Source organism: Carcharodon carcharias, chromosome 10 (genome assembly GCF_017639515.1).
Source record: "Carcharodon carcharias isolate sCarCar2 chromosome 10, sCarCar2.pri, whole genome shotgun sequence".
Classification (NCBI taxonomy): Eukaryota; Metazoa; Chordata; class Chondrichthyes; order Lamniformes; family Lamnidae; genus Carcharodon; species Carcharodon carcharias.
This window is the reverse complement of record NC_054476.1, coordinates 122,870,946-122,898,557: the sequence shown is the minus strand read 5'-3', so window position 1 is coordinate 122,898,557 and position 27,612 is coordinate 122,870,946. Positions and strand designations below refer to the sequence as shown.

At 41.8% G+C, this 27,612-nt stretch overlaps 1 protein-coding gene across 1 annotated transcript in view; it reads right to left on the bottom strand.

The window, feature by feature from the left end:
* The window catches only part of LOC121282868 (autism susceptibility gene 2 protein-like), a 546,939-nt gene that overhangs the window by 223,756 nt on the left and 295,571 nt on the right, over positions 1–27,612 (bottom strand). Inside the window, exon 2 of the mRNA XM_041196681.1 lies at positions 19,506–19,715. Coding sequence (XP_041052615.1) covers positions 19,506–19,715 — 210 coding nt within the window. The remainder of the gene's footprint in view (positions 1–19,505; positions 19,716–27,612) is intronic.

The window sequence follows — 27,612 nt, the reverse complement described above, 5'->3', positions numbered from 1 at the left end:
TCCAACTGTTGTCATGAACATGCACAAAAACTCCTGTGGGGAACTTGGTTTTTGATGTGGTTTTATGTATGAAAATCACTATAAGCTTTAATTTTGCTCCATCAGTCACAAAGGCCAGTAACACCATGAAGCTTGTCTTCTCACGTCATGTGGTTTTCACTGGAGCTGCTTTCAGCCTTGCCACTCCACAATTCGGCTGCTGGGCAAATCAAAATTCAAGGGCATCTCATCTATGTTGCTGATGTGGCATTATGGGTACTTGTGTTTTTGCCACTGTCTGATGGGGCAGAATCTTCCGGTCGGCGAGTGGGAGCGCAGCCCACTCGCCAATGCATAAAATGACGCAGGGTGATACCGGGTGGAGATCTGGCGGGCTTCGGAAAAAACATGAAACCTCATCCATGGGTGGGATGAGGTTTCATGAGGGTATTTAAATTTTTATCCAATCTTTCAATAAAAGTTATGGACATGTCCCAACTCATGTGACAGTGTCACGTGAGGGACATGTCAAGGAAATTATTTTTTCATTTGTATTAAAAATTTTAATTTCAAGCCGATCTCCCTGAGGCAGCACTTAGCCTCAGGGAGATCTGTTCACTTTTTCATGCGCATGTGCGAAAGAGCGCACTCCCAGCTGAGGGAATCCCCCACCGCTTGCACAGCGAGTGCATAGTGCTTCCAAGCAGACATCACGCTGGGCGGGCCTTAATTGGCAGCACACCCCTGATTGGAGACGCTGATCAGAGGCGTAACCACCAGCACCCACTCCTGCCTTTCCCCCCCACCCCGCCCAACAGGAGAAAAATTCTTCCCATGATGTTTTGTTGGAAATTGGTAATTTTGGCATTGTGGTCTTTTGGTAGTCTCTGAGTGATCCTGGTCTTCTGCCACAAGAGTGGACATTTTAGTTCCATAATGTGGCTACACCAACTAGCTGTTGTTCTGATATCTTCACTAGCTTCAGGGTTTGATTTGCGCTAAAGTGTGTATACGCTATTGCATTTCCTGGTGATGATGTAACCATTCTGATGACTTTCGAGAACCCATCCTGAAACATGTTTCTCAAGGTCAGACCAATAGCTGGTCCCTGTTCTGATGGCGCATTTGGTCTTGGCCATCTTCTTCAGGATGGATCCCTCCTCCTCCTATTCTTGCACCAGTATTTCACTAACACTGAATATCCTCACTGTAGCAGCTAGTTGACGAGTTAGCAAATGTTATGACTTTTAGCTTAAAACCAACTTTAAACTTTATTCCTTTTGCCAGAGGACCCATTTCTGCTCACCGTTCATCATGCACAGCCTGATCTGTGTGGGCATAAATTAAATGCTTGAGCATTTTCTTGGCAACATGGCTCATATCACCTGCTTGATCGCATGCGCTGACTAACAAGGTGAGCATAAAACACATTTCTGAAGTGAAAAATTGAGGTTGACCCCAAGCATAGCATTTCTTAGCGGAAATTTGGGGAGAGAGGTTGGTGGGTGGTGGGGTGGGTTGGGGGTCGTCTTATACATCAAGTATAGGCCTCAACATGATTTATGGTGCTGAAAAAAATGGGGTCGTCTCGTACGCTGAGTCACCTTACAAGCCACAACCTATGGTGATTCTTACTCATAGGCAACACTGAAAGCACATCAAGATGGTGTAAAAGGGAGATCATTGTGAACGCCCTTGCTTTTTAATACCTTGTATTAGTGGGCCTGACAGGGTAAGGGCTTTAAACACCTGCAGGGCACCTCACATCCCACTCCTTGCATCTCATAGCCCACTCTGTTAATGCCCTATTGAAGCGGCCAGCGCTTCTGTCCTCTAACAAACTAAACTTGGAATTGCACAACAAAAGTTGCTTGGAGTTAACCCAAACCATGTGAGTACCCGGAACCTGAGAGATGCTGCAGTTCAATATTCTGCATTGGCATTTTGAATGAAAATGAACAAGCTGTAAACCTTCACAGACTGTTTCACTCCTAGTGGAAGTGTGGTTAAGATAAGCTGTCAGCTGGAAGACTGTTCTTTGCTCAGAATCAAAATTGCTGAAATTTCCATTCATCTGTTGGAAAATTGGCGATCCTCGTCTGTCCGATGCACCGTATGTGATCCCAAGGTCCTATTAGCTATGCCACCATCTGATAAATTTTACATAATGGACAGTAACAAATGTGCTACAATGCATAAAGTGCATGTTAATTAGGGTAACCCGTTCTCCTTGCTCATCAATCAATGAGACTGTGCTGCTAAAATGTATCTTAGTATAAATGCAAGTTCCTTCTTTTTCCTAACTTAAATCAGATCCATTCCCTATACATTCTAAGCTGTTCACTTTTAGGCATGAATGCACAAAAGGAACATGTGTCTTCCCACCAGGATGTTCTCATCAAGAGATTTTGACTCTAACTGTGCAACATAATTAGGATAAAACAAGGGCATGAGTCAGGCAACTGGAATCTAGCCTCGTCCCCTAGACAGAAAATATTAAACAACCTGGAAAGTGGTCTTTCAATTGCCAGACTCTGCTGAATTGGCTGAACACAGCCAGGGCAGCGATGCCCTTCCATGCAAAACAGCTTGTCACTATTTATTGATAAGGCTCACAAAAGAAGAATAGTCCTCAGGTTGGGGTAGCAGGCCAAGAAAAGTGAAACCCTACTGCAGCAAGAGTTACTGACCTAGCTTTTGCAATAGGGATAATGCAAAGCCTATCAGTGCTCACCATTATTATGGCGTAAATCAGACACCAACTTTTGAAGTCCACGCGTGTGCCATTAAACATGGAATTCAGGAAGTTGTTTTCAGAGTTGCCCTGCTTTTGCACAAGCTTCACTGCGTGGGTACCTGGCCAAAAGATTCCTCATATAAAGGATGTGAAATTGGAGTACTTACCCATGAGATTTCCATTAAAAGTGCCAATAAAAGATAGGGCTGATGCATCAGGTAGAAGTGCATTTCCAACAGCTATAATTTACTGTCAAACAATCTCTCTGGCACACAAAATTTAACTTTACAAGCATGGAGTCTCATTCTTTCAGTACATAATTATCAGAGATGTTTTTGAAATTAACAATTAAAAATCAAAAACTTCTCCTGTCTCTTTTATTTCTTTACCTTAAATCTATCTTTCTTTCCCTCTCTTTATTTAGTTTTCTCTACATTAGTTTACTTAAATTACATTATTTTACATGGAATCCTGGTTTAGACTCTGATGGCTCAGTAAGAATTCTTCAATACAAGTGGTTGGACAGAAACACTTCAGCTTGCTCTTTTCATGCAGGTGTCAGACCTCCTGCTGAAATGGCTCTCTAATGACCATAAGTTGTTACTCAAAAGCCCACAACAAGTCTGTGGGAAATTATAAGCATACTGAATAGCGAGCGCTATTCCTTCACTGCTGACTGCAAAACCCACATCAAATAGTCTTCAGGAGAGGAGCAAAAAAAACAAAGCCAACTATTTCTAATCTCATAGACTGCAGTGGTGAGCTCAAAACCACCAAAAGGTCTGCCAAAAAGCCATCCACTTACCCATCTGGATTAACACACAGAGTCAAAAATAAAAAAGATTATTTCAGGATCTCCCTTGTCTCTGGTATGCAATTCTTTTAAAAGGAAGAGTATCAAATTCCTGAACAGAGGGACCAAGTGGCACCCTGGGCACTACAGATCAACATCTATGCTGTCACAATGTTTATTCAATCTGGTCGCTCAGTTTGAAGTCCAGAAACCCTTTGCTTCAGTTATTCCTTTTGCATGTTATAGACTTCACTTTCAGGAGGTTGTGTTTTTCCTGATATAAATTCCCTCTCATCAGTCTTTCTGGTATGCTGGGTTTTTTTATTTTTATTTATTAACAACTCATTCTTTGTAATGAGAAAAACTGAATCCTTCTATAAAAGAAATGTTCAAAGACGTTCAAATGAGTCAGTTTGCTGCAAAAAAAAATGTTTCCATACTTCTAAAAGTAAAACTCTAGAACAGCCAAGACTGACTGGGCATGAAGTTGGCAGATGGAGTATAATATGGGGAAGTGTGAAGTTATCCTCGTCAGTCAGAAGGGTAGAAAAGCAGAATTTTTTTTAAAAGATGAAAGACAATAAATGTTGGTATTCAGAGGGATTTGGGTGTCCTCATTACACAAATCACAGAAAGTTAACATGTAGGTACAGCAAGAAATTAGGAAGGCAAATGAGCTGCACCCAAAAATACTAAGGGAAGTGAGAGTGGAAACTTCAGAAGCACTGGCCATTAGTTTTCAGTCTTCTTTAGACTCAGGAGTGATGCCAGAGGATTGGAGAAATGCAAACATTACACTCTTCCATGAACAAGGGTATAAAGATAAACTCAGCAACAGGCTATTTTAAATTCAGCGGTGGGGAAACTTCTAGAAACAATAAATCAGGAAAAATTTAATAGGCATATGGACAAACTCAGGTTAATTAAGGAAAGCCAGTATGGATTCTTATGGGAAAATTATGTTCAACTAACTTGCTGGAGTTTTTTGAAAAAGTAACTGAGAGGGTTGATGAGAGCAATGATGTTGATATAGTACACAGAGACTTCCAAAAGGCATTTGATACAATGCTGAACAACAGACTTGTGAGCAAAGTTATAGCTCATGGAATAGAAGGGACAGTAGCAACATGGATACAAAATTGGCTCAGTGACAGGTAAGAGAGAGGAATGGCTAATGGTTGCTTTACAGGCTGGAGGAAGATTAGTAATAGAGTTCTCCAGGGGTCAGTGTTAGGACCCTTGCTTTCCTGAAATACATTGCTGGCCGAGTCCTTGGTGTACAGGGTATAATTTCAAAGTTTGCAGATGATATGAAACTTGAAAGCATTGTAAACTGTGAGGAGGATGATGTAGAACTTCGAAAGGACATAAACAGGTTGGTGGATGAGGCGGACGGGTGGTAGATGAAATTCAACACAGAGAAATGTGAAGCGATTCATTTTGGTAAGAACAACATGGAGAGACAATATAAAATAAATGGTACAATACTAAATTGGGTGCAGAAATAGAGGCACCTGGGTGTATATGTGCATAAGTTATTGAACATGGCAGGACAGGTTGACAAAGCGGTTAATAAAGCATACAGTATCCTAAACTTTATAAATAGCTGCATAGAGTACAAGAGCAAAGTGGTTATGTTGAACTTGTACAAGACACTAGTTGAGCCTCAGCTGGAGTATTGCGTCCAGTTCTGGGCACCGCACTTTAGGAAGGATGTGAAGGCATTGGAGGGAGTGCAGAAAAGATTCACAAGAATGGCCCTGGAATGAGGAACTTCAGTTATGAAGGCAGATTGGAAAAGTTAGGGCTGTTTTCCTTGGAGAAAAGGCTGTGAGGAGATTTGAAGAGGTATTCAAAATCAGGAGGGGTCTGGACAGAATAGTTAGGGAGAAACTGCTCCCACTTGTGGATCAAGAATGAGAGGGCACAGTTTTAAAGTAATTGGCAAAAGAAGCAAAAGCAAGATGAGCAAATACCTTATCATGTGGCAAGTGGTTAAAGTCTGGAATGCACTGCCTGAGAGTGTGGTGGAGGCAGGTTCAATCAAACCTTTCAAAGGGAATTAGACTGTTACATGAAAAGGAAATGTGCAGGGTTTGCTTTTCAGGCTTCTGGCATGGTGAGCACCCCATCCGCTGCTGGGTGAATACCAGTGGTGGTGAGTTGAAGCCCTTAAGTGAGCATTAATTACCAACTTAAATGCCTCAATTGGTTTGGGGTGGGAAGGCTGTCAACGAACCTTCCCACCAAGGACTTACCTGGGGCAGAGGCGGGAGACAGCACGGTCCCCATCCACCCTCACACCCAATGCCTCCTGCCATCAAACTCGCCACAGGGGAGGTCATTAAATTCCGCCCACAATCACACAGCATTCAGTATTTCATTGCCAATACCTAAACTGCAACTACAGCTCTGCTCTTAATCTAGCCTTGCCCCTACTGGTAAATGTGGTTAAAACACAAAGTCCCACATCTTGGAATAACCTTCCATGTGAAAGGATGGTAATTACCCACCCACTAAATAAAATGGCATATGTTTGGGGCAGTTCGGAAACTGGGATCCATTCCCTAGTACAATAACAAATGACCCTTACAATTAGGCAGTACAGTCTGCTCCAAGATTACGTTATAATGACAGATTTTGCTCCTGACAGCTGGCAAAGATTCAAAGAAACGGTTGCCTCCCTCTTTCTATTTCTAACTGCCCTTCATTTTGCTTCCAACAAAAACTTTTCAGCTGTCAATCTGAGGTAATTACATTTTTGTGAAGAATAATCGCCCAAAGTAATTGATTTCATTGATGACCAATCGTCAAGCCTTGTATTCATTTAGTGCTTCCACTGATTTTTATTCATTCTCATATGGTTTCTATCATTATTTGCAATGGCTGCAATCAAAATGCTATTCAAATAGCATTTGGAGTACCATGCTTCACTGAAGACTGAAATCTTCTTAAAAAAAAAAGATTTTCCTCCAATTTTAGAATGTACTTTTTGACATCGGAGGAACAGGGGTTCAGGAAGAATTGATTTTCACACATTATGAGAGGGCTGACACCTTTTGCCACATCCAAAGCTGGAAGTGACTGGGCAATTAGTGAATGATAAGAATGTTATATCAAGGGAATCTTATTGTGCCAACATTTTGAGCAGGTGTGTCATCACATTATTTATCAATTGAAAGCTTGCATTTGCAAAATTATCCCAAGAGCATATTTATTTTTCCAACAATAAACACAATTGTCAGTTAGTACAATCAGTCACAATTTCAAAAGAAAATACAAGCTCATTTACCATCAGCATTTTTTATTTTTATTCATTTTTGGGATGTGAGCATCAGTATCAAGGTCAGCATTTATTGCCAACCCTAACTGCCCTTGAGAAGATTATGGTGAGCCACCTTCTTGAACCGCTGCAGTCCATGTGGTGTAAGCACACTCAGAATTTGACTTTCCTATAGTGGTTTGATAAAACTGAGTGGTTGGTAGGCCATTTCAGAGGGCAGTTAGGAGTTAAGCACATTGCTGGGAGTCTGGAGTCAATGTCCAGGCAAGTGTTATGAAGATGTGTTATATAAAATGTTAATTTATAATGTTATTGGCTGGACATAAATTACTTTATTGAGACATGCACATGTATTGAACTTTTTGAAAAGAACACTTTTCATAAGCAAAGAACACTGGCCTACAGCAGCTACAATGTTGCATTTGTGAAGGACACAGCTGTTTTTATGGAGACAGTCTATAGAGCTCTCAGAGCGAGGTCACATGATCCAGCTCCTGGGTGTAAAAAAAATGCTGTATTTTTATATAGTGAGATAGAGACTGCCACAGGGGCAATAGCCTTACCCGATCCCTCTTTCTTCCGAAACCTCTCTCATCAAAGCTGAGCTGTTTGTGATTTGAAAAACCCTCCAGAAGACCTCATTGCTGTAAGCCTAGAGTTATTAAAGGAGAATTCCAAATAATACCAGTGTCTCCAGTGAGAACACCCAAGAACCAGCAACTACAGTGGGCCAGGACCCTTTAGCTGTGAACAAGCATCTGGACGCTGAACAATCTTTTTTCTGACTTTACTTGTCACTTGGCCAAGTTTTTGATACCTGATACTCTGCAGGGGTTTACTTCTTTTTTACATGATTGGGGGAATCGTGTCTATGTTTTTTTTTGCATTAGTGAGTAGTTGGACAAATTTGTAGATTTTAAACCTTTAGTTAATAATATCTGCATCTTTACCTGAGTGAATTTTAACAATAAGACTAACTGTTTACTTGTTAACTTAAGGAAGCTGACTGGCTTATTTCTTGCACCAAGCTATACACAGTTAAATATATATTTAAAATGGCAATATCATCTCCCCTTTAAATTCAAACTTACTCGCGAGTTGATTATAACAAAGAGAGGACTCATTTTACCCCTTTTAACCTGGTTGTAACACCAGGTAAGGCGATTAGTGAATCAGATGGATAAAATCCAGTGGTTTCATGATCATGTATCAGAAGTGAAGCTAGGTTCTGAAGTTCTAGAATGTGAGGTGTAAAAGGAAAGTTTTAATTTTGAGATCAAACAGTGTAGTCATGAATTTCAAAGAGAGAATGAAATGTAACACTTAGCCAGAAGAAGCCAAACAGTGTTTATTTTTCCCAAAGCTTACTGATAAAATTGGTACTTTGAAAGATTTTTATTATTAGGAAGGTAAAGTCCAAAGACATATTGAAACAATGGGATTTACATTAAAAAGGGAGAAACATGTATAAAGGAGATGAGATTATGTGCAAGGAAAGAAGGAATTCTAAGATCTAACAAGTGTAAAAAACCACCAGTCTCTATGTACCAAGCTGCTGCCTATAGGAACCAAAGTTGAGAGAATTCATTGTGAATATCCCTGTCCAGGGCATTGTGTGCTTTGCCTGGGTCTGTTAAAATCTACTTTGTTTTACTGTTGCCTTAACAGAGGTGTAACTGGGAGTTAGGTTAATTAGGAGAGCTAGGAGTTTCATAGTGGTAAACTGTAAACCTATGTATATGCTTAAAAATCTTTTCTTCTATTAATAAATGTTTAATTTGGTTTTGTAAAAGCCCCTCTAAGACTCAATCAACTTATTACTACTGAATTCAAGGCACACTTCACGAAATCAAAATACAATTTGCAAAACTGTTATTTCAAGTTTCCCTCTGGGATTTGTGCTGCTTAGTATTGACCACCCACTGTGCCATAACAAAACTACAACACAGGGCTACTTGCATGCCAAACAGCATAAACAGCAAGTGATAGACAGAGCTAAACAATTCCACAACCAATGGATCAGATCTAAGCTCTGCAGTCCTGCCACATCCAGCCATGAATGGTGGTGAACAATTTAAAAACTCACTGGAGGAGGTGGCTCCACAAATATCCCCATCTTCAATGATGGGGGGAGATCAACCCATCATTGCAAAAGATAAAGCTGAAGCACTCGTAACAATCTACAGCCAAAAGTGCCGAGTGGATGATCCATCTCGGCCTCCTCCGGAGGTCCCCAGCATCACAGATGCCAGTCTTCAGCCAATTTGATTCACTTCATGTGATATCAAGAAACAGCTGAAGGCACTGGATATTGCAAAGGCTATGGTCCCTGACAATATTCTGGCAATAGTACTGAAGACTTGTGCTCTAGAACTTGCTGCACTCCTAGACAAGCTGTTCCAATACAGCTATAACACTGGAATATACCTGGCTATGTGGAAAATTGCCCAGGTATGTCCTGTACACAAAAAGCAGAACAAATCCAACCTGGCCAATTACCACCCCATCAAGCTACTCTCGGTCATCAACGAAGTGATGGAAGGGGTCATCAACAGTGCTATCAAGTGGCACTTGCTTCGCAATAACCTGCTCACTGATACTCAGTTTGAGTTCTGCCGGGGTCACTCAGCTTCTGACCTCATTATAGCCTTGATTCAAACATGGACAAAAGAGTTAAACTCCAGAGGTGGGACTGACTGCCCTTGACAGCAAGGTTGCATTTGATCGAGTGTGGCATCAAGGTGCCCGAGCAAAACTGGAGTCGATGGGAATCAGGGGAAAATTCTCCGTTAGTTGGAGTCATACCTAGCACCAAGGAAGATGGTTGTGGTTGTTAGGGGTCAAGCATCTCAGTTCCAGGACATCACTGCAGGAGTTCCTCAGGGCAGTGTCCTCGGTCCAACCATCTTCAGCTGCTTCATCAATGATCTTCCTTCCATTACAAGGTCAGAAGTGGGGATGTTCGCTGATGATTATACAATATTCAGCACCATCCACAACTCCTCAAATACTGAAGCAGTCTATGTCCAAAAGCAGCAAGACCTGGCAATATCCAGGCTTGGGCTGACAAGTGGCAAGTAACATTCACACCCACAAGTGACAGGCAATGACCATCTCCAACAAGTGAGAATCTAATCATCGCCCTTGACATTCAATGGCATTACCATTGCTGAAACACCAACTATTAACGAGAAACTGAACCGGACTAGCCGTATAACTACTGTGGCTACAAGAGCAGGTCAGAGGCTGGGAATTCTGCGGCGAGTGACTCACCTCCTGACTCCCCAAAGCCTGTCCACTATCTACAAGGCATAAGTCAGAAGTGTGATGGAATATTCTCCACTTGCCTCGATGAGTACAGCTCCAACAACACTCGAGAAGCTTGACACCATCCAGGACAAAGCAGCCCAGTTGATTGCCACACTTTCCACAAACACCCACTTCCCCCATCACTGATGAGCAGTAGCAGCTGTGTGCACCAACTACAAGAGGCACTGCAGAAACTCACCAAAGCTCTCCAGAGGCAGCACCTTCCAAACCCACAACCGCTACCATCTAGAAGGACGAGGGCAGCAGACACATGGGAACACCACCACCTGGAAGCTCCTCTTCCAAGTCACTCACCATCTTGACTTGGAAATATATCGCCGTTCCTTCACTGTTGCTGGTTCAAAATCCTGGAACTCCCTTCCTAACAGCTCTGTGGATGTACCTACAACACATGGACTGCAGCGGTTCAAGATAACAGCTCAACACCATCTTCTCAAGGGCAATTAGGGATGGCAGTAAATGCTGGCCTAGCCAGTGATGTCAACATCCTGCAGATGAATTTTTAAAAATATTCTAATGGTTGAATAGCACACACCAATGTTTCGAGGAGTATATATCATATCATAACAATTGATTTCCTTGTTAGCAAAAGCACAACACTCCACATGTAGCACCACCTCCTAGCTGGGCCTTATACCAGGAGATCCAGAAGGAAATTGGAGCACAGCTGCAGACTTAAGACACGTGAAGTGCCACATCTCACCACTGACATCAGTGCCTCCTGGCTGTTGCTGAAAAGCAGCTGGTAATGAGCAGTAGCCAGAAATCCCAGAGTGGCTCCAATTGTCCTGGTCTGCTGTGTTAAAACAATTTGCTTTCAGTGTTTTCAGCCTGTTTCTGGAAGCTCTGCAAGTTTGTACCAACCATCTTCAGGTTCCCCTACTCTGAGGTCAACAGAAACAGGAAATCAAGCAGATGGGGCTCAAAATTCACCCTTCCCATCGATTTTAACAGCAATACTGGCCCTGTGCCTATTATGGATGTAGGCCTATTTAGGTTCCCTCCAAAAGCCCCAGGAAATCTTGGGCATGGGACAACATGCATTCTGCACTGCAATAGTGACTACAATTCAAAAAGTGCTCCATTGACTGCACAGCGCATTGGGATATCCTGAGATCTTGAAAAATGTTACATAAATGTAAGTCTCTCTTTCATCTTCGAGCCAGAAAGTTGTACATTCAAGCCTGACTCCAGGTCTTCAGCACACTGTCTAAATTATCATTTCAGCGCAGTACTGAGGAACTATCATATTATCAGAGGCGCTGCTTTTCAGATGTGGTATTAACCTGAAGTCCTGTCTGCATGCTCGAGCAGATGTGGAGGATCCCATGACATGATTCAAAGAAGATCAGCGATGGTGCACTGGGTGTCCTGACCAACATTTATCTCTCAATCAGCACTGCTGAATCCAAATTAATTGCTCATTTAGTTTATTGCCATTTGTGGGAACATGCTGCGAGAAAATTAACTGCTGAGTATCCCCACATTACAATGGTACTTACACCATAAAAATAACTAATTGACTGTGAAATACTTTGGGAAATTCAAAAATTCCCTTTTTTTCTGGTCAGTTTCAATCTTGTGTTCTGCTACTGTTTCCTTCTTTGTAATCTTCTGCCTCTCCCCATCTCTTTTTTGGATTTTCTCTCCCCAACTCCTTCTGAGTTCCCTTCCCATCCCCAATCATTCAAGTTTATTCCCATCCCCTCACTCCCATCATATCTGCTGCCCTTTCTGCTTCCCACTATTCCATCCCTTTCCTCCCACTCTCTCGCTCTCAGCACTAGCTTCCCCATTCCTCGAGTCCTGTGACAAGGTAATATCTTCAACAGAAATGTGAAAATTAGCAGAAAAGGGGTTTTAAAGGTCTGGGCTAAGTGCTGTATGGTTGACTTGGCAAATAAATCATTAAATGACTATAACAGAAACAAGCATTTGTATTTAAGCATTGGGCAGTAGTAGCTAGCAAAAGAGAAGAGAGAGGTGGGGTTAAAATAACAAGTACATTCCCATTCAAAGAAAATAAATCTTGGCCTCGCCCTTCTTAGGCAGTTAAGAAAGAACTTGCATTGAAATATTGTAATGTTTTTCACCACCTCAGGACACTCCCAATGAAGTACTTTTGAAATGTAGTCACAGTTGCCATGTAGGAGACATTGCAATGTTTTAAGGTAGTAATACAGTGCTATACTGCAGCTCTTCATCAATTGTATGGCAATTCTCTATCAGCAGCTTGCTACCAAAGAGAACTGGGCGTTGTTTGGGGGGCCGGGGGGGATCATCATAAGCTGTACTGTGTGAAGAAAGTTTTTATGAAAGTGTGTAACCATTTCTGGTGATCGAACACTGTCACTGCCTGCTTTACGACTGCAGTGACATAAGAGAGCCTTGGCAAGTCCTGTTATGGGATTGCATTTTTGAATTCATCAGTTGGGCATCGATTTCCACTACAAGTTCATGCTGACTCCAGAATCAGTGCTGTAAACAGGCTGTGCTACTTGCTCCAGCATTATGAAGAACCACTCATGAACTGATATATCCCATGCTACCTGCAAACAAAGGCTACTGGCAGTGGGTGCCTCAAAGGTAGAATGAAATCTCAAGCCACCCATACAGGCAGCAATGCATGGTTACCACTATTCCCCTTTGGGATTAGACCTGCAGTTAGAAGGTCAAAGTTACCATTGTGGCTTTTGAAATTGCACATGCACAATCTCTAAAGCTAGTCCTGCAATGGAAATGCAGCAGATTCCAGGGCATCAAACGCCTTGCTTATTGTGAGACCACAATGTGAATGCAACATTAATTGCTTCATAGCAGAATGATTAGTTCCCTGGTTGCAACACTTCAGATTACATGATGTGAGCTAATCTATGCAGCCCAGTAGTTCCTTGGATTGTGCAGAGCTGTGCCATGCTTTATTGCAGCCGGCAGCACTAGTCAGTTGTGGTTGTTCAATCATGAAAGAGAGGCATGTGATATCAGCACCCATTACCATCATAATACTGTGTGTCTTTTCTTCTTCATTATCACAAGATGCGGCTGCCATTAAGAAACCCCTCCCACACACATTTTCACGTTCAATTAACAGCTCACAGAAAGTTATTATGAAAGCAGCTGCTAAAGAGCACTCTGAACCAATGGAGGACTGTAACCCAAGCTGTAAATAGCACGTTGTAAATTGCTTGTTACTGATGCTGTCAGTGCGTGCTGGGAAAGCTCAGTCAACACCACCACTTCCATCTGTTCACTTTACTCCAAGCACCCCCTCCCATTCTGTGCAATCATAGTTAGTACTTACCTACAGTTGCGGGGAAGACTGGATAAACACTAATTAAATGCCACACAATTACAGCAACTTCAGTTATTTGTCTGGTTTACTTGCTACCACTGACCTTCCTTTTGGTAGTTTGGAGGAGGGTACACAATGTACAGATTTTAAAAGCACACCAGCTGTCACATGTATGAACTCACCAATTAACAGATTTTGAACAAGAAGAGGCACCGTGTGTGCTTATCTGCCATTGAATGCCAAGTCCCATTGATAGATTCAAGAATGAGCAAACGGTTTTCAGTTCAGGGTGCCAATTCTAATTATGAAAGAATTGGGGATCCCCCTGTTTCCAGTTATAATATTTTCTACATCACAAGTGGATGTCCCTTCATTACACATGGCAAGCCAAAGTAAATGGTCTCTCTCTCTCTCCTTGCCTCCAGTGTCATATTGCTTAACAACCCCCCACCCTTCCACAACCCCTTGATCCAACATCTTTTACCTTCACTTCATCTTTTACCTTCCACCCATTCTCCCACTCCGTCAAGGGCAGGTGCTGAGACCATAAGCACCCCACACAACCCCTCCCTTCTCAACCAGATTCCCTCCTCCCTGACTCCTCCATTTACACCTGTTTCTCTCAGAGAGGTTTTGTTTATTTTCCAAGATCAATTTGATTTTATTTTCAAAAAAGTAAACAAATTTGAACATATGGACAATGACAGGCAGGGAAAGACTGACTGGTCAATCCAGCCTGTCCCACACAACTGCCTTGTTTATCAGAACGCATATGCTTCCCACACTACCTGAAGGCCAAGTAATTTCCTCAGAGAGGTGAAAGATCAGGTAAAATTCCAGGCAAATTTGGGACAAAATATTCCAGGAAATTCCTCTCCAGCCCCATTAGGCAATTGAAATGAGATTAGGAGACCACTCTGATCCTGAATATCATGCAATATCTATCAACCTTTTCTACAAGTTGATCTCCACCCCAGACAGAAACAGCTCTATGAACATACAAACACACAAAATAGGAGCCATCCTGACTTAGAAATATATCGCTGTTCCTTCACTGTTACTGGGTCAAAATCCTCTTCAATAAATGCATCCCAACAGACTATTTTCTCTATCACTAAATAGCATTGTTCATGGATCTTGGATATTTATACACTAGATTGGCTAAATCTCTCTCCTTCTTCACTGGCTTTAGCACATTTCCCTGAGTGGTGTTCTTGTATTCATCATTCCTCCTGTCCAAAAGCAGTACACTGCACCTTTCTAAGTTAATCATTGAATGCCAGTCAGATGTCCAATCCCCCAGCACTACTGTCTGCAGTAGTCAAGCATCATCTATGGATCTGGCACATGCAACAACCTGCCAGTCATTGCCCTAACATCAACATCTAGATTATTACATAAATTGTAAAGGGCAATGGTCCTAGCACTAATCTCTGTGGGATACCAACGGTAATCAATCTCTAAACAAATTCATCCGCAAACACTTTCGGCCTACAGGCTTTCAGCCAGTTCTAAATCCAGTGCAGTGGATCGCCACTAATACCAGAGGCTTTGATCTTGCAGAGAACTCTCCCTTTTTCACTTCCAAAAGCTTTTAGGAAGCCTGAGTAGCTAATGTCTGCTGGGTTTCACTCATCCATTACCTTGGTGAATGTTTCCAAAGATCAATCAAATTTGGAGGACATAACCTTTTGTTTCCTTAAGCTACGATATCTCAAAGTGTCAAATACTGCATTCTTCCTCATTCCCTCAAGCATCTTTCCTGTCACTGATGTCAAATTTGTGGGCCAATAGTTACTTGGATCTGCCTTATTTCCTATCTTAAAGATGGGGACTAAATTGTTCTCTGGTCCAGCAAGCTCTTAAAGATATGGGCAAAGGACTCTGACAGCAGTTGTTCCATCACTCCAAGGATCTTTAGGTTGTTATCATCTAGACCGGCTGTCCTATCCATTTTAAGATTCTTAATCCCAAAGCAATATGGTCATCCATATTGATAACATCAGTTTTATTAAAACATAATTTAATTCGGGCAGTAGGGCATCATCTTCAAGACTGAAGACCAATGCAAAGTACTCATTTAATAATTCAACCTTACCCTGTGAGATGGCAAGAACTTGGCTTTTCACATAACTGAAAAAAGCTTTAACCACGACTTTCACAATGTCTACGATTCGCTTTCCATTATCCTTTTAGCTTATCTTATTGTGGACTTAGTTCTCTTTAGCTGTTCCAGGTACCTTCCTTTGTTTAACTGAACATTGGATGACTTCAGTTCGTAGAAGCAGTTTTGTCAACAATTTTGATTTTGCCCCTACTCCTAAATCCTATGTTCCTAGTCCTATGTTCCTAATGTCCTTGTTATAGCAACAATGTAAGCTGGTCTCACCCATACCATTGCTCTGTTGGCACGCCCTTCTCCCTGAAGGCTATGTTTGTGCTTTCAATACAGACTTTCTTCGCTAAAACTTATCAAATGTAAATGAGAAACAAATTCAAAATTAAGCAAATGGGGCGACATTGTCCTTGTAGAAGTCACAGCACGAAATATCCATTGCATTAAACAAACAACAACAATCTTTTTCCAACATCACAAGAGGTGAACAAAATGTTTTCTATATGTAATTGTTCATATTCAGCAATAGGGCAATACATGGGGAATTACTCAGTGTCTGATTAAGTGTTCCTTTTAAACGAAACATTGTCACTAGCAGGGTGCCCCATAATTGGCTTGTATTGTATTTATCTTAGCTGGGAAAGAAGCCAATTGCTTGGAGATTAACCTTCAAAGAATTGTGTTTCCCGTTTCATTTTCAAGTACACACAAGGTTTCTGTCGCAGCATCTGTGGAAATTATTTTTCTCTGAACTTCCAGACATGAACAGCATAGCATTACAGAAATGTTCAGAGCCACTGTCCATCCTCTTTTTCCGGTTCTCCCAGAAATGTAAATAGTTGAACACCATCAGTAGCAGTTCATTAATAAGGAAACAACTGTTATCCAATGAGGCAAATATATACCAGATCTTTATTCCTGAAAGGTTTGACATTCAATTGGATCATCCCGCAAATACTGTTGGCAGCAACATTGTCAAAATAATTCTGTGACATGAGGGAGCAAACTCCACACTGCAATATATATGAGAATGCTTGGGCTGATTGTAAAGACTACAAAATCAGACTGAATATTTTGGACTTTGCTGTGACCAGTGAACAAATAGTGCCAGCCAGCTGTTTGTTAAAATTGTACTTGCCCATTGACAATCTAATGTTATTATGAACTATTGAACAGCAAGTTGGTGTCAGAAAAACCTCCAAGAGGCATAGCACCCTCAACATGTCATCTGGGACCTATGTGAACAGGGCAAGCAACTGTGTATCTCCTTAATCAATCAGATTCAATGGTTGTTAATGAGCAGTGTAGAATCTGAACCAGCAAGTGCAAGTTAGAATAATGAATACAACGTCAAATCAGGTGGAGAAAGCAAAATAGAGAGTGAAAGAGGGACAAGCGTAGAAAATTAAAACCTATTTTTAAATAAAATCTTCAATGATTAAAAGCTGACAAAGTGAATCTCCACACTCAAAAGTTAATTTTCAGCACCAGAGAGGTTGCTTGACAGTAATTAAGACTTGCCATCAAATGGATAGTTACACTGGCATGGGCAAACCCTAACATTTTATGGCGAGCTTAATCTGTAACTATGGTGTCATCACAGGAAATTCACATGATTCAATGCACTTGAATGGTGAGCCAGATGGTGAGATGCTGCTTTGACACAGCTTATAAAAGAGCTCGCATCTTGGATGGCAACTTCCAAGTTTTTGCTTTTAACTGTGGTATGTACAATTTGCATTATAAATAATGTTGAGTGCTGTTAGCTTCGCTGTTACTTTCACAGTGAAATCCAGCCCAATAAGATGATGGCCCATTGGAGAGAGGTCCAGTGTAGAACTCACATCAGAGAAAGCTAATAACAATATTAAGGCCATGAACCTCAGGAAATCCCTCACAAATGGTGTATAAGGTAAGTTTCGGGGGGCATAAGTCCTAAAGACAAACCATAAAAACACAGTGTCAAATCATACAAATTACTAATTTCCATCCCTCACTGTGGGAAAAGGGTGACTTCTTAGGAAAACTATTGGAATTGGTGACATATGGTCTCCAACTGACAGGTTCAGAAAATCAATTTGATTGGATTGGAGTATTCTCCGGTTAAAAAAAATCATTTTGTTCAGGTACAAAGCACCACAGCAATCTTGCAAAGGCTTAAATAACCCTATTTAATTGCTTTAATTAACTTGAAGTGGATGGAACATGACACAGCTTGCAGCATTTGTTGCTATAGTAGGCAAAAATTATGCTTACAGAGAAACAAGCAAACAAAATGTGTTGCCTTTTTTCAATGTGGAAATCATCAGGCTACAACGAATTGTATACACTTCGACTTCAGCCTACTTCAGGGACAGGCCCGATTCCCTCTCCTCCAAGGATCTATTTGATCTGTGTCCACACTTCTGCTTGCTCTGTTACTTCCGTTTTCGGCCTGCTCAAGTGGTTGTTAACTCATTTATTCAAAATACTCTCATCTCATCCTATACTTCCATCCTCCCTCTCTGTGTAGGATCTCCTTTCTGCATAGTTCAAACAGATAACTTGAGCTCTATTAATTCAGTCTTTCATCTTTATTGAACACAGTTCAAATTAACAAGTATCTATTCCTGTATACCCATTACCTACTGCTGGCACCATTTGCTCACTGCTCAGTTATAAACCATAGCCTCAATAATATTGCAGATAGAGTGCCAGAACTGAATGACAATAAGATATGGCTTTGACTAGAAATGTCAATTGACATTCTGAAAGTATTAGTATTAATCTACCATGGAAGTAATGAACACATCAATACTGAATCTTGATATTATTCTGGAACTTTACTTTCAGCATTTGAATTGCAAACCACTGGAGAGTTAAGCCACGTCCTAACCACACTATCAGAGCATATAAAGAGGACGGAAATATTAAGAAATTGAATTAGTGCATAACCATCTTCATGACGAACAGTGGATCGATTATCAATTCTCAGCAATATTATATAAAGATTTATTATCATGAAATCTACTTGATTTTATTCTAATCTTACACAGACAAATGTGCCTTGCTCTCTGAAAAAGATACTCTCCATATTTTCCCCAAGTCGCCACACTTACTGATTCTCAGTTCAAGTTGACTGGTCACAGGGCTAACATTTTTGGTCACTAAGTGTATGCGAGTAGGGAGGTTTTTATTGAATCTCATGAGATTTTCTGAAGAGTTAGAACAAAGTAGGATTCTTACAACTTCAGCTGGGGTTATTACACTATACTGCATGGAACCTTAAGCAAAATGCTGAAGTGGAGAAACTGAGACCATTGTGACTATGCTAACTCTAATTTATATTTCCAGGAGCCACAAATGGATCTGCTGAAGTGTCTTATTGTCAGTGAATTCAATCAATGGAGCTGACATTAAAGTCAAAGCTGCAGCAGCCTCATGAATACAGTACAGTCAATAGCTCAACTGACTGCTGTGAAAGTGTGCTGCCTTTGGAAAATCCTTTGCAAACACAATTAGCTGGGTCAAAACTGATATTAACTTGGTTGCAGCTCTTGTTCTGTTTGCCACAGCACTAAAACCAAAATGACATCTTCATCTCCCACGTGTATCATCCATACAACTTCAAACTAAAGTTTCTGAATCACTGACAGCCTAGGCCAATAGTTCACACTCATTTTCACTGAATTGGGATTGCTTGGAATCATTTTGCTTTGAATCTTTGACAACCTCGGAGAAGAACTCTACAAACTGTGTGGGGTGGAGTACGACTGAATTCTTAAGGTACAACAGATTCATTTCAAAACGCTTGTGCCTCCATCATCTATTTTTTAAATATAAAAATGAGCTGGCCATTCTATATTTAGGGAAACTGTTATGTAACGTATTGGCTAAATCAGAGTGGAACAAAAATTAATGTTTTTGAAGTTCCACTTTAGAGTGTTCCATATCATGCTCACAGTTCTGTCCTATATGAAGAAGAATCAATCCTACCTGTTTGTGCCTCTTCTGGAAACGCTTCTGTTTCCCATGGCCTTGACTCAAGCTGGGGCCATTATCCCTGTCAGAACTTCCATTGCGGTAGCTGTGTCTATTCTTGTTGGCATGGAAACTCAGGCCATTTTGAAGTTCATTGCGTTTTTTCTTTGCAAGAGGATTCTGAAGTTTCTCTAAGCGTTCGTGGGGTTTGAGTGCGATGTCCTTCTACAATAAGAAAAACATCTCATGAATCAAATGGTTAACTACCACCATATTAATATGCTTTGTCTACCAATTGTATTGGAATCATGACTATTCGTCAAATATAAACACATCTGGTTGCTTTGTATTTTCATAAAAATTCTTCTAGTGACAAGCTGTTGTTCAGATGTATAATTGAATGGCCAGTACTATAAATTTGATGATCTGGTGTAGAATTATCAGAAAATACCTGCTGATGCATGCTTGAAATTATAGAAAAATGCTAAATGACGAATAGAACACAATGAGGAATGCATAAAACTAGCAAATTCAATGTTTAACAGGAGCTACTGCAATGGTAAGTGACAAGAGTTTGACAGCATTTGTGATTTGTTGATAAAAGTACATTAAATTTGTATTTGGCTCAGATTTTTTTTGTTCTTGCATTTTTTTTTTGTCCAGCCTTACTTCCTTTTCTGAAGATGTTTATTCATTATTAGCCCTAATGTTATGGATGACAATCGCCCTCGCCTAACTGATCATGATTCAGGTGTGACTGACAACAGGTTATTGCGGTGTCAGGGGCATTGCTGCAAAGTCTCTTCCGGTCCTCCACAAACTTCTGCTCTCAGGCACTTCAAGTAAGGATGATCAGGAGTGAGAATACTGGCCAACTGGACCTCAGCTCAGACTGTCACAAATCAAAGATTGAATCTGGGGTCTTCCTAGGTCTGTATATATGAAAAACGCATTGCGCTAAGTCAGCAGCAGTTCAAAGCTGGGAGTGAAGCACACAGGTCACAGGCAACCAAGGTCTTTTGCCCCCAAAATATACTCAATTCATTTATTTAGCGGTGACGCTGAGACTCCAGGTATGCATGAAGGATCTGACAGGGAGGACCCTCCTCACCACCAGCCAAGTTACACCTTGGATGCTTGTTTGAAAGTTCTGGCGATGAAGCATTCTGCCAAATGACTTTGTCGGGCTGCTCAGGGAACCCTCCAACAAGATCCATCGCCTCCTTTTCCCACTGGGCCCCGATAGACTGCAGCCTACGATTCCCCCAGCCAAAACAATCCCCCTGAACTTTAATCACGACAAGTCATGAACTCCCACTGTTAGTTCCGTTTCACTACGCGCGTTATTACGGGCTGTCTGGGTAAGGCTGCTCAGTTTGTGACAAATTAAGTGCAATCTCTGTGTCATAGAAGCGCTCCCACTGGGAACCAGGCTGAAATTGCCCAAACACATTTCCCTTTGGGCTTCATACAGCTGACAGAAATGCAAGAGGGTTTAACCCAAAATTCCCTTGGGTTAGATTTAGTCACATGAACCCAGAGGGAAGAGAAAGTGCTCCATCAGTCTCAGTATGTTTATTACTATTTTCAGTTTGCATTCAACAGCTCCGAAACAGCACATAACCAACTGTTTTTTTTTGGAAGAGCATTGAAGCGTGAAGGCATTGGTCGCAACGTACAAAAACATCTGTCGCGGTGACACTCAATAAAAATCATGTGGTGTGTCAGCAGACAAAAAAAAGCGGCTCTGCGTCAGGCACATGCAGTTATGCTAACAACATAACCTTTTGTGCCCTCGGCAATGTATTCCACTGGGAGCTGCTGTCGGCTCAAGAGTTCAAGGAACAAAACCCTTTTTATTTGGCGTGCACGTGCTCAGTTTTAAATGCCTTGTATTATTCTGTTGTTGGTTGGGGTGAATCACAACAGTTAGGGACCACAGCCTGTGCTGTAATGTATGAATAAGAAAGAAAACAGAACTTGCATTCGTATGGTGCCTTTCACATCCTTAGGACATCTCAAATGCTTCACAGCCAACAAAGTACTTTTGAAGCATAGTCACTGTTGTAATGCAAGCAAACAAAGCAGTTGGGGCCCGCAAACTGTTGTTAGACAGTTAAATGACCATTTAATCTGTTTTTATGGTGTTGGCTAAAAGTAAATGTTTGCCAGGACTCCAGGAGAACTCCCCTGCTATTTTTCAGGTAGCGTAATGAGATCTTTTATATCCACTTGAAAAGGTAGAAGGGACCTCGATTTAACGCACATCCTACAGATTGCACCTCTAAGAGCCCCCAATGCTGCTCAGTAGTGTCAGTCTAGATTAAGTGCTACAGTTTACGAAGTGGGCCTTGGTATCATGACCTTCAGACTCAGGGATGAGCGCGCTATCATTAAACAAAGGCTGTCACTTGTAACAGTATGTATGTGAGAGCATAAATATTTCACCAGTGCTCATCTCTGCAAGATTGAACTTTCAATTTGTCTGCAGACTTGGACAATGCAAACTAACCATGCTGGCCCAGGGATGTCAGCGTGGCTCAGGTGGTGTCACATTCACTTGAGTCACAAGGTTGTGGATTCAGGTCACAGAGGCTTGAGCACAAAACTCTGAGCTAACAGCATTGAGGGAGAGCTCCACTGTCAAAGGTGACATTCGTTGGATCAGACATTCAGACGAGGCCCACTGTGCTCTCTTGGGTGAATGTAAAAGATCCCGTGGCACTATTTCAAAGAGTAGGAGAGTTATCCCCCAATGCACTAGCCAATGTTTATCCCACAATCAACATCAGTAAAACAGATTATCTGGATGTTATCACATTGCTGATTGTGGGAGCCTGCTTTGCACAAATTGCATTTCCTACAGTACAACAGTGAATACATCTCAAAAGTACTTCATTGGCTGTAAAGTGCTTTGGTGCATCCTAGAGTGGTGAATTATGCTGCATAATTTTAATTTGCATCACAACTTTTATATGGATTATCATGAGGTGTAAGATAGGAAGCAATGAATTGCAGAACTGTTAGCCCAACAATATCTAAACATTTCCTCAGGCAGAATTTTAGTGGCAAGATGATGGTGAAATGGAAGCAGGCAAGCCTGGAATTTCCCATGGCTGGTTGGTTTGCCGTTTCCTCGGCACAGTCCAGACTCCCAGCCAATTTCCAGGAGGCAGAGCCAGTTCTGGAGCAGCAACTGTCAAGCGGCAGGCAGCCTATTGAGCCAATTGAGGGGGTTATTGAGGCTTTTGCTTGCCGAGACAGCAGGTGGGCCCCCTGCAGTGGCTGAAACATGGGTAGAGAAAGGAAGTGGCCTCTGGCGGCAGACCAGGCGCTAGTGCTCCACATTGCTTAAAAAAAAACCTCACTGCTACCACTGTTGAAAAATCGCCACTGCTGCAACTGCAACCCACCTTGTGGATTATAAAAAAGCAGTCCAACAACTGTGGCCATTTTCACTTTTATAAATGTGCTGAGAGGGCATCATCATCTTAGGGCACCCTCTCTCTCTCTCTCTCTCTCTCTTGCAGGCTGCAGTTCTTTCACTGCTGGAGAACCTTCTATTGGCTCTCCAGAGTTGGCAGCCTACTGGTCAGCCTTAATTGGGCAGCATGTGCAACCTCTGACTATTAGTTGACCAACTGACCAAAAGTCTCATCAGGTGACATGGTGTGGGGTCGGGACCCGCATTTGATCCTGACTTTGGGGTCCCAATCCCAAATGGAAAAATCAGCCGCTAATATTTATTTTATTCCTCACAATGAAGAAAAAACACTTCACCTTTCAAAATGGAAACCATTTTCATCAAAACCTTTGACACCACTTTGTTTGAAACAATACATTAGGGTCGATTTTGACTCCCCCAACCTGCTGGGCAACAAAAATGAAGCAGGGAACTGACCCAGCCTGTTTCCACCCAGATCTTTTTAAATTGCAGGCAGCAAGGACACTTGCCCAAAGCTAGTGGGGGGGGTGCATCTTTAAATGAGCAGCTGGGGTTTCAATGATGTCTTGGAGACTGACTGCTATTTTAACCTGAAATCTTAGAGGAGGAACAGTTCCAGCTGACCAGAATCTGCCCAAGACAGCATAATTTATCAATTCTTTTACAGATTTCCATGTAAGCCATGTGATGCACCCCTCCAGTCCACACAAAGAAGCCTCAGGCTACCCCAGGCCTGGGTGTTCTCCCCCTCCCACAGCTGCAATTTTCCCTCTGATCTACTCTCTCCTCTCTCCTATAGGTCCCCAACAGTGGCCTGAGTTGTAACAGCTGCTTCCAGATGACTTTTTGGTCCTTTTGGTTGGGAACTCAGCAAGCAATATGCTCACAAGGCTCAGTCATTAAAGTCAAGTGCAGCCTTTCTGCCACTGCGCCCAGATGACCTGGCTGTGTTGCTGCCAAGAGTAAAAATTGACCCCAGAAATGGTCATCGATCACAATGAGAAAAAGATCACATGGTTTATCGCCCATCTCAAATTTTTAAATAGCTCATCCAAGATTTTTTCATAAGGCCAGTGCCCTGAACTGAACATACCAGCACAGCATTCCATTGTATTACATAAATTTTTCCATTACATTTGCTTTGTGAACTCAGCTATTTTTTTTCCAATTCCCCTGGGCTCCCATGGAACAAGACGTCCATTCTGCAAATAGGCAGCGGTACAAGAGAGAACAAAGCCTTACAAAGAAAACATTCTCATTAAGTACCTAATCGGGCCACTTGAGGGAGAGGTTTTTCAGCTTTTATAATACTTGCAATTGCGCCAATTATTTCACCAGCATATTGTTACTCCTAATCAACTCAATATATTAGAACGTTGTATTTCCTTAATATCTTTTTAAAAGCTATTAGAACACCTTCTAAAGGGAGGATCGATAGTCTGGACAGATAAGGTCATTTACAATCTGATAAACCCAAAGGTTTAGAGCCCTCCTGTTATCCCCACATGCTTCCCACATCATTGTCTAAGTGAAGCCAATAAACCACAAACTATCCTTAATTCAGTACAAATGACCAACCTCCCCCACATTCCATAATGATTATCAGTGTGGAAAATAATACTATTTATGTTATGAATTTCATATTTCACAGAAGTGAAATCATGTTCTAATTTTTTTCATACTAATCTTACTACCAAAATTAATTTGAAGACAATATTCATGGTAACCATCGGGATAATTAACTATCACACTGACACCAGCTGCACGTGACCCCAAAAAAAGGGCTGCTGTTAAAAAACCCTAACATTTTCCATCTTTACCCAAATAATTTTAACTTATATAATTTGAACATATGGGGCCTGATTTTCACAGAGTCGTGGAGACTCCGCAGACCTTTGAAAATAGTGGCTGAACCAGACTTGGAAGTTCCGTCCCTATTTCAAACAGGTCCCATATTCGTCGGTAGGGGAATGGTAGCAGGTATCACTCACATGAGGGAAATCCAAATTCACCAGGGCCGTTTGAACTCAGTGCTGATTTCAATCAGACCCCAATTTTGCTGCAGCAAGGGACTTAACCTGCAGGGAATCACTAATTTTTTTTTAGAGTGGATATACATGCTTGTGAAGGGCAGGTCAGGTCTGTACAACTGTCAAGCTGTGAACTTATTTAAATCCCCAGCCCTCTAAAAATTAAAAAAATAGGCTGCCTGTGTCAGTGATAGTTCAAAGAAATCTGATCCAGCAGTTACAATCGTTGTTGACATTCTCCCAAGGGCTATCATTGTCATTATATGTCAATGTGTCCCACAAACTATCATTTTCACAGTAGGGAGCTGTACATTCACAGTTCGAACAACAGCTCAAAGAGTTTATTAAAGGATTAGCTGTCTTTGATGTGGGGTTATGAATACAAGTCTGCTTGTTTTATAATAGATTAAGTGCTTGATGAGATTTAAAAATTTTGAATGGGTTTTCATGAATGGGAATTTTTTTTTCTGAATATAATGTAGTCCATAACAAATATTTCGGCCTTTATTTAATCTCAAAATGGCTCCAGAGATCTGCCCATGCTGGGTTGGCATGGAGTGTTTAAGGGCAAGGGGTGGTGAGTGGGGGCATGGCTTATGAATTGGCACTAAGTTGACTTGGGGGCGGATGGGGGGGACATGGGTTGGCATGCCTAGGCATGAGAGTGGATGGGTGGGGAGTGATGGGGTGTGAGGTATGAGGGATAGATGGCCTAAAATTTCAGAAAACAACTGGGGCAAAGTTCCAGAGAATCGAGGAGGGCTTTTTAAGCAGCATGCCTCAGTATTCAGCAGCCCCTGTGGCCCTCTCCAATCTGCATCTGGGGTGGTGGGCCCGAATCCATTCTGCACCCATCCTCCCGGAGCGGAAATCGGGTCTGACAGGGCGCTTTCTCCCATGGGGGCTGCAGCAAGCTGGAAAATTCCCTGATTTGTACTACCCGCCTCAGGAGGGAAAATCCAACCCATGATCTAAGTGGTTAAAATCACAAAATCACCTTTAGGTCTTGAACTCCCTCCTCCATCTCCACCCCCTTTCTGTTTCTTCCCCCTTCCTTTTGTTTTTTTCCAATAATTTATATAGATTTTTCATTTCCCACCTTTTATGCTCCCCCCACCACTAGAGCTATACCTTGAATGCCCTACCATCCATTCTTAATTAGCACATTCGTTTAGATAATATCACTTTAGATAACTTCAACACCTGTGTTCTTTTGTCTGTGACATCTTTTGATGATCTGCTCCTATCACTGCTTGCTTGTCCCTACAACCACACCTCCCCTCCACTTCTCTCCCCCCACCCAACCCCCAACCCCCCACCCCCCTTAAACCAGCTTATATTTCACCCCCTCCTTGGATTCACTTAGTTCTGTTGAAGGGTCATGAGGACTCGAAACGTCAACTCTTTTCTTCTCCGCCGATGCTGCCAGACCTGCTGAGTTTTTCCAGGTAATTCTGTTTTTGTTACTTATTTACACATTTCATCTGTATCCACACTTGGAGATCAGGGGTTGTCTTCTGAGGTAGGAGTAAAGTACTGTGGATGCTAGCAATATAAAATGAAAGCAGAAGATGCTGGAAATACTCAGCATGCCTGGTAGCATCTGTGGAGGGAGACACAGAGTTAACGTTATGTCAGCAACCTTAAAAGTTAACTTTGGTTCTCTCTCCACAGATGTTTTCAAACCTGCTGAGCATTTCCAGTATTTTCTGTTTTCGTTTTTGATTCGCTTCTGAGGTTGAAACTTCAGGACAGCACAGGGAGCTTTACTCTGTTCTGAACCTATTGGATACTTGAAGTTAGAGAACTTCGCCCTGTCAAGTACCAACAGGGGTGAAGTTTTCCAGCCCCCATTTACTCACACCCCTCATTTCAATGAGCGTAAAATATATGTCACATATATGGTACCTGAAAAGCTGCTTGTTTATAGCACAGTTGTTGTGTGCTAGCAACAGAACTGAGCTTTGCACTTTAACTGAATGACTGCTGCAAAACAGACTCAAACCAAAAATAGTTGAAGAGAGCAGCTTAGATCTTTCTGCAAACTCACTGCAAAAGTAGTTAACCATTTTGTATAAGATAGTCCACCACTACAAGGACCAACAACTGCTTGAATTTATTTGGTGCCTTTTGTATGATAAATTGTTGCAAGGTGCCTCACAGGAGTATAATTGAAGGAGATGACATTAGGACAGATGACAAAAATGCTGGGTCGAAAGTCTAAGTTTTAAGGAGGGTCTTACAGAAGGGAAGAGAGAGAGAGAGAAAGAGACACAGGTGAAGAGGTTTAGGTCATGAACTTCAGAGTTCACAGACGGCCAGCTGAAGTTATGGCTTTCAATGGTGGATGAAGGAACTGGTGATGGGCAAGAGGCCATAAGTTGGAAGAATATGGAGTTCTCAGAGAGTTGTTGGGCTGCAGGAGGTTACAAGGTGGGGTGGGGGTCCGAGGCCAAGGAGGGATTCGAAAGTAAGGATGACAATCTTTAAAGCAAAGCATTCAGGCACCCCATGCAAATGTAGGGCAATGGCTACTGGGTGAACGGAACTTGCTGAGAGTTAGGATCCGGACAGCAGTTTTGGATGAGCTAAAGTTTACAGTGGGTAGAGGATGGAAAGCCAGCCAGAAGACAGTTTGAAAAGAAAC